This window comes from Sinohyriopsis cumingii, chromosome 2 (assembly GCF_028554795.1).
Source record: "Sinohyriopsis cumingii isolate HCF-2022 chromosome 2, ASM2855479v2, whole genome shotgun sequence".
NCBI lineage: Eukaryota > Metazoa > Mollusca > Bivalvia > Unionida > Unionidae > Sinohyriopsis > Sinohyriopsis cumingii.
In genome coordinates, this window is record NC_142962.1 from 18,767,705 (window position 1) to 18,780,070 (window position 12,366).

The 12,366-nt window shown below is 36.5% G+C and overlaps 1 protein-coding gene across 1 annotated transcript; it reads right to left on the minus strand.

Annotated features, from left to right (window-relative positions):
* Positions 1-2,601: 2,601 nt before the first annotated feature.
* LOC149804411 (cyclic GMP-AMP phosphodiesterase SMPDL3A-like) lies at positions 2,602-10,997 on the minus strand. The gene is made up of 6 exons (XM_089939952.1): positions 10,744-10,997; positions 10,051-10,246; positions 9,229-9,473; positions 7,155-7,318; positions 6,202-6,379; positions 2,602-4,742 (listed from the first exon to the last, which is right to left on the minus strand). Exons 1-6 carry the CDS (start codon positions 10,817-10,819, stop codon positions 4,309-4,311), a joined length of 1,293 nt encoding a protein of 430 aa, XP_089796078.1. The 5' UTR covers positions 10,820-10,997; the 3' UTR covers positions 2,602-4,308.
* Between the last annotated feature and the right edge of the window lie 1,369 nt (positions 10,998-12,366).

Consider the following 12,366-nt stretch of genomic DNA (forward strand, 5'->3'; position numbering starts at 1 on the left):
TAATCTTCAGCATTTTTATGATCTTGTCATTATTGTCTGCGTATTTTTTATATCATAATATCGTTTCATCTCTCTATTTTTTACCACCACATTTCACACACAACTGCGTTTCTCCTCTAAACCCAACACCACACCAAAAACGGTTCTGATCCTAAACTCTTTCTTCGTACACTCTGTAAGAGACGTCCACAGAATTCGTTTATGTAGGCTTTGTTACAGGAAGTTGTAGAGCCAATCATAAGCCATTTGCATTTAGTCTTTGTTTAAATCATTATATAAATATTTGTGTTAATTATAATATGGAAGGGTTTGAGAGATTATATACAATCGAGCCTTATAATTCTAGATTTGATCTTGAAAGGAGAACCCCTGACTTGTGGAGGCGAGCTCTAGTTGATCCGACGGAAACTCTGGTTCAAAGAATTCGTGGCGCCAAGAAAGAATTTTGCTACGATGGTGCAGCTCATTGTGTTGTCGATGCTACAATGAATGACCAACGAACAGTGTCGATTATTAATTATCTCGACAATCAAAGATATTTTTTACATTCAAATTTATTGCGGAGATAGACGATACTTGGATTATCCGTGAAAAACGTGACCCTACCTGTTCGATTACATCACACTGGAAATATTGTTACGTTAAATAAAAATTATAAATCAGGAACTTTGACTGGTATTGATAAACTGTATTATGAGCGAGCGTATCTTGCAACGGCAGTTATTTATGCAATATATCTGATAAATGATAAACCTAGCGTTCATGATCTCAAACCAATGAAATTTTCAAAAATACATTGTGTAGCCGACCAAATTACAGAACATTTCACAAACGGATACGTGGAAATAAACTATTGGATCTAAGACGTAATAAAATAAATGAGTGGGTAGAAACAGTTAAAGATACCGGAGCGTCTATCAAAGACGTTGCTGAACTGGGAAAGAAGCTAAACTTCCGAATAATGGTAAAGACAATAACCTGAGATTTTGTACGAATCGAAATATAAATCGAAAGGAGCTCCGATAAATATTATTGATCAAATGCGCATGCGTGGGCGGTGACAATATATTTTCACGATATCGAACAGTCAAATTTTATCAAGGAAATATGTTTGATTTTATTAATCAGATTAGTAAAAGTGATCATTTGTCTGTATGGTTTTTTTAAAGCTCTGAAATTATACATTAAGGCCTGATGGAAGTCTTTGTATCGAAGAAAAAATATCTGATCAGTTTGTAAGACCTAATGGTGAGATCTATCGAACAGAATTTCTTCATACAAAAATGAAAGATCTTACGCTAAAATATTCCAGCTACTATGAACATTTACTCAGTAATTGTTTTACTATTCCATCAGTCGCGGTTCATTTCACTAGAGAGAAAAATTTGTGGAAGCCGACTCGGTCTGATTTTCTCGATGATGTGATATCAAGTTGTATCGAATATGGACGTAGTGGAGTATGGAATACCAAATGCAATTGCAGAAATATGATATCATTTGATATAGCAGCAAGTTATCCTGGAAGTTTTTTTAGAATAGGAGAATGTTCGGAATATTTTAAGAGATTTGGGCATCCAACCCATGAAAACGGACCTCTAACTAATTTTGACGTAACGGGTTTTGCACGAATTGCATCATTTAAGTTTGCTGAAAATCTTCATCCGATTGTTTTATGTATGGTTGGTAAACACTTTTTAGAATAAATGTGGGAACCAACAGTATTGTTACGATGCATGTTTGATTCAGGAATTTCATTAATTTTAACAGTGAGTGAAATATTAATGTCGTATCGTCCACAAAAACAAGTTTGGTTACCAGAAGAAAGAAAAAATCTTTGGATCCATTTGAGAATGAAGATAAGATTGACTATGAAAGTAAATTAGCAAAGGATCTCGGTAGAAAAATAATTGGAAAGTTTACGCAAGGTGGTTCATGTGATCATAAACGAAAATGTTGTAGGTTAGTTATTGACGATGTTGAATTAGATTTTATTATCGCCAATACAATAAATAAAAATATATGTATTAGCCAAGAAACAGCTTTCCTGTCAAATGGAACTAAATTAGGTATAATTGTGACTTACATTGATGGCGACTCATCACAGTCTACTCATTTAAGATCTTCCATGCTCACGTATGTTTCAATAAATCTATTGTCGATGGTGAACAGAGTCCCTAAATTAGCCGTTAGAGTAGCGAGGGATTCATTTTATATCGATAAGAAACATGCCGATTTGTTAAAACAAATAAATATCGGCACTGAAACATTATGGGGTGGATGGAAATTGAAAAAAGAACAACTACACATTTATGATGAAACAGCTGATGTCGAGTGTAAAAATACTTATTGTGAAAATATTCAAGAGACAGTATCATCATCATCATCATCATCATCATCATCATCGTCGTCATCATCATCATCATCATCATCATCACCATCGGTATATGATCATGTTGCCAGACATGAAACAGTTTATCTAAACGAACCAGGTGGATCAGCTAAGACAACACGTGCAGTTGAATTATTTCGTGGACTTGATATGGTTGTATTAACATCTACACATATACCCGCCAGGGAAATGAAAGAACGAGGGGTAAAATCTCATACTTATCATAGTTTATTTCGGTGGAAGGGTGATAAATGGACTCCAGAACGAATGGGTGAGAAATATATTCCAACGACTATTATCTGGGATGAAATATGTACCGTTTCATTAGAAACGTTAAAAATATTTCTTGATTGGTTGTTGGCGAAAAATACTGTTGTAATAATTTACTGCGATCATGGTCAACCGCAACCTTTTGTTGGATTGTCTCCACATGAATGGCTGAGGAATTTTGTTGATTATTATGAGGAAAAAACTGATGATCTTAGAGCGCTCGATCTGGAATTAAGAGAGCTTAAGAAAATAATCAGATTACAATCAAATCAAATTCAGTGTGAAATAATGCGTGAAGTCACTTCAGACACTCATGTGAACAATATATGGAATTTATGGAGACCAGATGATTTGATAGTTGCAAGTAGAAGGATAGTTCGTAATTCACTTCAACAACAAGTATTTCTGTTACATAATGTAAATTTTCAAATCTACCCGTACCATTGTGGTATCGACCGGCAGATACTCGGCGGCAAAATATCGACGTTGAAATTCCAGGTTGTGGTCGTAAACAAAATCTTGTGGTAAATGATATTGTTTTAGTTCCTGTCAGTGTTGTTGAGAAGCGCGTTAACGATGGACAAAACTCCATGGACGCTTGGATATGCTATAACGATTCATTCGTCACCCGGATTAACTATTTCGGATATTAATATTTGGACTGTTGATGATGGTATTGAATAGTCAAATTTAGTTATCTCGCAGTGTCTCAAGTCAGAAGAATATATCAGTTGCGGAGGGTTATTATAGACTTCACAGAAAATAATAATCAAACTGCTAGCAATAGCGATGATGTAGTAAGAATTTTTTTTAGTTGTAAATAGTGTGACAAAAAAATACGCGCGACTTTGATCTCGATGCCGAATTTATCAAGACGCTGAAACAACGACATAATAATCATTGTGCGAGCTGTAATACAGTAATGTTGTGGCAGTATTCGAATAAAAATCAAAAACACTTTACAGTAGATAGAATAGGAGTCTTGGTTATACACGCTAAAATGTGATGCTGACCTGTATTGAATGTAATCGACGTCGAGACGCTAGTTCACAAAAGTGATCGCGGTGGTAATTGAGTATCTTCGGGAATTACTTGTACTTGTTCACGTACAAATCCGCGCTGAGGAGCAGTTGAATCTAATCTGTAGATTACAGGTCTAGCGGCCCCAGTGATGAAATCCCATAAGGTTCACAGTGGTCTCATCGTTAATTTCCATCATAGCTCCTTTTAATATTAGCAATAGACTCTAAAAAGGACCAAATGTCTCTTTTGGCCCCTATTATACTGACATTCAGCTCTTGCCAGCATGAATCAAATTGGCATATACCAAATAGATAGATATATAGACAGGCAGACATACAGGCAGGCAGACAGACAAGCAGACAGACAGATATATATATATATATATATATATATATATATATATATATATAGATAGATAGATAGATAGATAGATAGATTTAGTCAGCAGCCCCGACGTTCGAAATAGTAATAATATATATTCTAGTTATCAATTTGTATGTTTTAAATAAATGAAGTCTACATCAATAAACAATTATAAACTTAGAAACATAGTACAAATGGATTTTAACAGTACCATACAATGTAGCCCAAATAGCAATAACACCATTTTATGTCATATGGCGTTTTTAAGAATTCTGAATACAGTTTTTGAAAGAAATTTCGGCAACATTTTTCATTCCGCAGATGACTGATTTGTGACAGTATTGATCGCACGGAAAATTAGTGGTTGCATTAGTATTGTACCAAATCACGTATCTCTTGAAGTCCTCCGACTCCAGAGGAGTCATTCGTTGAATAAGCTTGTCGAGCGACGCCGGAGTAACGTCGGGTATTTTGTAGTCTACTGTTGCCGTGTAGCCCAGTCTCCACGTTAAAATGTTGTCCCTGTTGGCCTGCGGTAGATCAACATAATATTGGAGAACGTCGAGATGCCTTCCGGATTTGCGGTCGTATTTAACCAGTCGCGCACCGGGGTTGTGAGCAGGGTCAGTACCGGTCGGTGCTATGGATCTCCATGGAGTTATAGATGGCGCAATGAAAAGTGCAACTAATGGGTCGCCTGTTAACAAAGAAAACAAGATTTCTATGAAGGTGTAAATAAGTTATGAAATATCTCCATTTGAACTTTTCTCTGTTAACTTAACAGTTTCCTCGTGTTATCTGTTTCATATAGTGCGCTATTTTAGTGGGACATTTGAGCCTGGTATGTCATCCTTTCAAACAAGAAGAGTTTCCATCCTATTTTTGTCATTATGAAAATTCTTCGTGGTTTGATGACCTCAAAAGATAATACGGATGCATTTTGTCTGATTTACCCAGTTGCCATATACTGGTATGAAGTGTGACCAACGATATTGCTACATACTGGCATGAAGAGTGACCAACCATGTTGCCATATAATGATATGATGTGTGACCAGCGATGTTGCGACATCCTGGTATGTTGTACAAGCAACGATGTTCTTCGCTGCTACCTGCTAGCTAGTAGCCAATGCAATAAGCTCATAACCTAAAATAAATGCAGAGGTGTTTATAACACGCAATCTTGTGAGCAGTCCTATTAACTTTCCTTATTTTCTTATCTATACGAGTGTCGAGGACTTCGTTTTGGTTCTCTGTGTGTGTGTGTGTGTCTGTGTGTGAGAGAGAGAGAGAGAGAGAGAACTGTGTTGTTTATCTGGAAAAACATATAAGTTTAATATGTTACTGATATTGGATTTCAAAATTTGCACTGTGATACGTGCAATGTCTTTAACATATCTAAAACTTAACTGTTTCTCAAGATAGCGATCATCTCTCTCTCTCTCTCTCTCATTATAAACAAAACTATGTTCTCGACACTCTTTATGTATATGTCATCGTAGTGCCTAGACTTACCTTAAAATATGAAATGTTTTAAAAATTTAATACTAAGGTAGTTCTACCAAGGTCTGTTCATTCGTGTAAAAGCGTCGACGCACTTTCACTAATTTTGTAGATTTCTTAAGGCGTTTATATAATGAATTTCCCCATGAATCGTAATGGACGAATAGAAAAACACAATGTATAATTCTAATGTTAAAGGTATGTGTACTTATTATCTATGGCACCTGTTTAACTTGTACATTAGTCATAAACAAATAAGTTAGTTGTCGTGTTGACAAGATAAAGTGAAATGAACACCATCGGCAGTGACGTCATCAATAGGTTAAGGAGGATTACATTGGCAACTGGCACACGCTGTCTGACTGATAGTTACCAGGTAGTAAGGAATAAAATAATTTGTCACAATTCATAACAATAAGTGACAACTGAGTCAATTGAACAATGCAGTGGAAATACGAAGGTCCATTTCTAATAAACATCTGATTTACTTTCTCCGAAAAACAAGGTCACCTGAAAAATATTTATCATACAAAATGTTGAAGATCATAATATAGACAAAAAACTATACAGATTTATACATATACATCAGAAGCTGTCAGGTACACGTTGACCAAAGAACTGTAACAAAAATTGATGGTATTAAAGAAAAGATACCATGATCTGCGTAAAAGAGTCTGAAGTTATCGTGATGCTCGTGCCCAAAGTGCATAGCCACAATTACACTGGCATACTTCTCGACAATCAGATTGAGCTGGCGGTTATATTGTGGGTACATCCACATACGGTTTGTGGGTGTCGTGAAACCTGGTGGCACGTGACCAGCGATTATTATCTGGAATAATAATAATAATAAAAACCACATAAATCAAAATGTTTTAACAAAATTTTGTTTAACCCATTACAATAGCATTCGTTAAACAAGCTTTAAAGACATATTCATAATGGAATTTAAATTGCTAAAGCAAAGAATCTCAACATTTATAGAAAGCCGTGACCATTGATATTCGTAATGATTTTTCTTGCCAGGTATTGATAATGATATTTTTATTATATATCGATCAATTTTCAGATAAACTAGTAAGATCTCAAAACCTAACGATGACAAGGACGAAATTGATTTAGATTCAAATGTTTCTTATACAAACTTCATCTTAACTCATAAACCAATTTTATTTGTTGGAAGAGCCGATATGCACATGAATATCAGTTTTAAGAATGAATCGTGTATAACAACAGCCATTATTTCCACTTATTTACGGAGGATGGAACAAAGTGTTGTGACTTGATGATGCAGATTTGTTGAAGAGAATGTTACTCATTCCAGTTATATGTCAAGTGAGGAAACGGCATGGTTATTTAAGCTTGTTCAGTGGTAACTAAGAAAAATAGTTCCAGCTTCGTTTGAGAGTATGGTAATACTGAATCAGAAAACGACATGATCGTTTTCCTACTATTGGGATTTGATGGTTAACTTCTGGTTCATTCTCAGACAGAAAATTATATATATATATATATATATATATATATATATATATATATATATATATATATAGAGAGAGAGAGAGAGAGAGAGAGAGAGAGAGAGAGAGAGAGAGAGAGATTTCTGCCTTCTCTCTTAGAGTAGTAGCCTGTGCCAAAACTGTATCCAGCCACGCCAGTTGGTCCGATGGGTCCTGAAGCGTGGCCGTCAGAATGTCCCGTGTGTAATATAGGTTGGTGTTCATAGCCACAAGCCTGATACCCGGAGCTATACTTACGGTATAATAACCACCTGCAATTTTGTGCAACAAAAATGTACGCATTTATAGAAAGACTTCTTTTAAAAGCTAAAAATGAATTTCAATTGCTAAGTCATACATACATACAAATTGCTTCTTTGGCGAATAATTAAAGAATAGAAGGAATTAATCTAAGAACTATTAACTGTAAACCGTTGATCACTTATTAGTTTTGCTAACAATTCATTCACATTCATATTTATTTCTTTTGCTTTGAAATTTAAATGACCTGAAAATACGCTTTACTAGACCAAGTTTCTGAGTTACAGAATTACTGCTGTCCTTTATATAGTTCTGTTCAACTTGATTTTTGGATAAGATGTACACTGTTAATAACATATTAATGAGTTCAGTATGCAAGTAGTATAATGAGACGATAACACGATTAACCGAAATTTAAAATTACGCCTTTTTATCGATAGGTTTAAGATGTATGGATCTTTATGGCGACAAGATAAGGCATAATGTTAAAATCATCCATAACCTTAACATTATAGACCTGTATGGCGACAATTGAAAAATATAATGTTAAAAGCGTCCATAGGTTTAACATACACTTTGTTTGCCCAATATCCCGTCATGTACTATCCGTTGCCTCTATATTTACTATCAAACATTCCACATTTACTACACAACACGCCGTTTTGGAGTAACCAACACCCAGTTATATGCAATCCAACACTCATCATTTACTACCCAAGACGCTGTTTGTAGCGACCAATACCACTTCTCACATATCAAACACCTTACATTTATTATCAATCATCCAGTTATCTACTATTCCACAAGCTGTTTGGAGTGACCAATGTTCATTTTGTACTGTCCAAAACGCTACACTATACAATCCAACATGCCGTTGGAATCACCAACATCCCGTGATTAACTATCCAGCACCCAGCATCCAATACCCCACGTTTACTTGTCGGGATCAGTACTTAGTTATCTACTATCCGAAACCCAGTTATATACTATCCAATATCTTAAACTTATTAACCATCCGTTAGTTATCTTCTTTCCAACACACCGTTTAGAGTGACCATTATGCAGTAATATACCATACAGCACCTCACACTTTATCACACAATATCCCATTAGGAGTGACCAGCACCAAGTTATCCACTACCCAACATCTAAACATCAACTGTTTAACACCCCACATTATATACAATGAGAAAAAAAGGTAGTAATATACACATTATACTCGCAAGCACAATTATACACTATCACACATGGAGTGAGAGATAAAATAGTAGGAATACACACATATATACAGACATATTTATACGATCCTAGATTTGTTTTGCACGTTTTTTATAGTAATGAACGGCAATAATAGTAATGTGATAGTGTTGGGAGCATTTAGATTTTATCACTAAAGGAGATTGATATAACCGTCACCTTAGTGCAGTCGCATCTGTTCGTCTCACGGCAGTGGCGTATCGGTGTTGTAACCGCCAAAGCAAACACTGCAATTCTGGGAAGGGTATTTGTGCAGAGGGTGGTAGCAAAATCTTCTTGGTAGGCCACTGTCTCCAGGGATCTACGGTATTATGTAACTATTGGCTTCGATATGTGGCCCAGTTAACCCACTATTTGTGTTTGTGTTGTTTTCTCAAAATTAACAGTGGTAGGTCTGCAGTTAAAAATTGTTTAATTTATATGTGCGAAAGATTTGTTTTCCGCGAAGGAACAACACAAAATTTAGTATTCAGTTACAAAGCAGAAAGAAAAGGACAAACAATCGAATAATTCTTTATCTTTTATTTTGATTGACGCCACGCTAGCGATGCCATGTACATGTACTGAAACTGTCCCAATAGTACGTTGGTAAAAGAGCATAAACAGTTTAGAAAGAAAGAAGACGATGAAGAAGGCAAATTCGCCGATAGACCAAATTCAATACCTTTGCGAAAGTTTTCTTCCTGCGTGGAATCGTTTATCCATGTCTGCCAAAGCATAAGAGTCAAGTTGTAAATATCATTCCCATTCGGAGGGAACTGACTATCGGAGTAGTAATCATGGTTGCCAAAAGTGGGGTAGACGGGCACATTTCGGAATCTCTCACGTAAGGCGTTGGTAATATTAGAAACTAAGTTTAAATTTATCTTCGTACTTAAATTAAAGTTACTAATATGCGGGACACTGTCTCTGAAAATAAATTATACACTTGAATCAAAAGCTGAGAAAAGTCAAGAAAGACAATTTAATCCTCAAGGCAAACAAAGAACAAAGTCCAATATAGATCTCAAGATTTCATTCATTACTAATGTTATCTTTTAATCCCTATTTCGCCCGTGGGACAAGGTAGAATGCCACCAGAAAATATCAAAGGAGGTCATCGAATACAATGGTAGATTCAAATTGGTGGATGATCTAATTGACCGAAAGTGGAGAACTCGACATTTAAACAAGACGATGCAATGAATTTATTAGTTTTATGCTCCTCTGTTATTATTTCCCTGTCAATGTGGATGAACTCTGATATATTGCATATAATCTGTTATCAGAAATGAACAGATGCCATATTGTCTTTTCACAGTTCTATGAGCGAACATTATTTATAAATATATTTGTCATGAAAAATAAAATACATATAATACTGTATGAATTCCGGGACGTTTAATTGGCAAACAATATTTAATCTAAGATGGAAATAAAATTATTTTGGTACTCGATAATAGATACAAGTACATTAAAAAAAAATCTGCTGATACGTATATTATACCCTGTCCACAAGACGAAATCCACATCCGATTTAATGTTGGCCAGTTGGCGAATGCTTTCATGGACAAGTTCGTATGGTGAATCACACCAATAATTCCCAAACTTCCCTGGACTGGAGATGTTGATACCATGGCAGGACAGTTGTTCGTTCCAATAAGTAAAGTCCAAGTGAAAATCCGTTATGTGCCAAAATGAACCTTCACGGATGAGATGAATGAAAGAATGCTAAGAAGGTCTTGACAAAAAATAAACTAAAGCCTCCGAAAGAAATGGAGACTGAATTAATAGTACAATGAATAATATGTATAGTACTCAAGATACTCCGACACTGGCTGTCAAAGCTAACACTAAAACCAAACCTTTAACAGAGAGCGACATTCGCAATAACAGGAAATACTTTGAGCTTGTACCCATGAAAACAGACGATATACCCAGGCTCCTTTTCGCTAGCCAAGGTTCCGATATGTTAACCCTATCTACTCGTGTAGATAGGGTTAATATATCGGAACCTTGGCTAGAAAGGATGACCCAAGCAGTGAATGAACAAGAACAACGACATCTATGATTATATCAAATAAGAGAAGATAAAGAAAATTAAGATGAACAAGAATTGCGAATAAACTGGAAAATCTTTACACAAAAAAATATCCAATAGAATACATTACAGTACAGTTCTAAGGTTGTGAATCCATACCTTCTTCACAACTTGTACGTCCGAGCAGTTCGAGAGTCAACAGTAGGAGAGCAAGTTTTCTAAACATTGTTATCATCACCCGCTTTGTATGTAACACGTGTACTCTTTTTCAAGCTTGGCAATCATGTAAGACACAGGTAAATTTGTCACGAAAGTGATCTAAATCTAAGCCAACATCAGATAGCATGGGACCTCTCCAAAATTTTATCGATGGTTCACCATGTGTACAGGTGTGATAACTCAAGAAAGGTTTCCGAATGTGTGTTTTTTTACATAATTGTATCGTACTCTGTATTACCTTAAGACTTACATATACGATAATATCTCAGTGACTAAAGAAAATAAAAGATAACGACAGACAAGGAAAGAAAAGCAAGGACATCAAAACAAAGCATGGAATAGGACAGAAATTTGAAAAATATAATCGACTAAGTATAACTATATGACATTAAGCTTGAGGAGAAGCATGCAGGCCCGACCCTGGGGCAGCCGCCCTGGTCCCCGCGCTTTCAGGTAATCAACTCCGAAATGTAATTTGTTTTGCTTGGGATCCTGCTCATTGCTTGCTCCCTTGGGCCCCGCATGCTGCCTTGGGCCCGGCACATCCTAGGGCCGGGCCTGGAAGCATGCGCGGTAAGTTGGATTGGTTTAAACTTATTTTATTGCCGTAATGTGATACAATGGGAAAGTGCACAAGTTCTAACAACTTAAATTAGCCCTCTACCTGCATAACACATGGACCGCTCCGGTGGCCTAGTGGTTAGAGGGTCTGCCTCGGATGCAGGAGGTCGTGAGTTCGACCCCCTACCGAGTCATACCAAAGACTAATAAAAATGGTACTAACAGTTGCCTCGCTTGGCGCTCATCATTAAGAGGTTAGTGTTAGGACTGGTCGGCCTTGTGTCAAGATAATGTGATTGGGTTGGACATCATGCTACATGTCTGCGGCATGATGCCCCAGTGCTATACATCACTATAAACTGCCACACTGCAGACAGCGATATTACTGAAAAACTGTTAAAGCCACGTTAAAAATCCAAGACACACACACACACACACACACACATAATACATGTACAACATAGTCAACATGACAACAGTGACTAATAATGACTGGGGGGAATGGAGGGGGAAGGGCCCGAGCCGGCGCTTTCTCTCCCCTTATCCCCCTAAAGATGAGCGAGAAGCAACCGGAACGTTCCCAAAGAAATTTTTTATTTTTAGAGTCAGATGGCTATTATTATGCCCTGGAATAACTTGAAATGGAGGGACTTCCAGGGGTGGGGTTCTGTCCCTCCACCCCGACAATATTTATGGATCCGTCAATGCAAACCTATTAATTGTATTAAGTCGCCTATTTGTCATAACAACAATCATTTTTTATTGGTCAAATTAATACACGCACAAAAGATCTTATATTTAAAAGTGCAAATCCACCTCACACACACACACACACACACACCATAGCAGAAAGTTATTCCAGGTTACCGACGGAACCGCTGGAAACCTGACGGAAAATCAATATTGCAAAAAGTGGCGAACAGGAAGAAAATTTAAGTTCGGCAAGTTCGAATGTACCGGAATACATCTGATACGACTCTACAAGTTACTACACAAACTATG

What these genes read in the sequence shown, in the direction of transcription:
- LOC149804411 (XM_089939952.1), bottom strand. Translation starts at nt 10,819, where the DNA reads ATGATAACAATGTTTAGAAAACTTGCTCTCCTACTGTTGACTCTCGAA. An exon ending in ACGTACAAGTTGTGAAGAAG is followed by an intron (nt 10,247 to 10,743) that starts GTATGGATTCAC and finishes TCATCCGTGAAG; the next exon opens with GTTCATTTTGGCACATAACG. An exon ending in GATTTCGTCTTGTGGACAGG is followed by an intron (nt 9,474 to 10,050) that starts GTATAATATACG and finishes ATTTATTTTCAG; the next exon opens with AGACAGTGTCCCGCATATTA.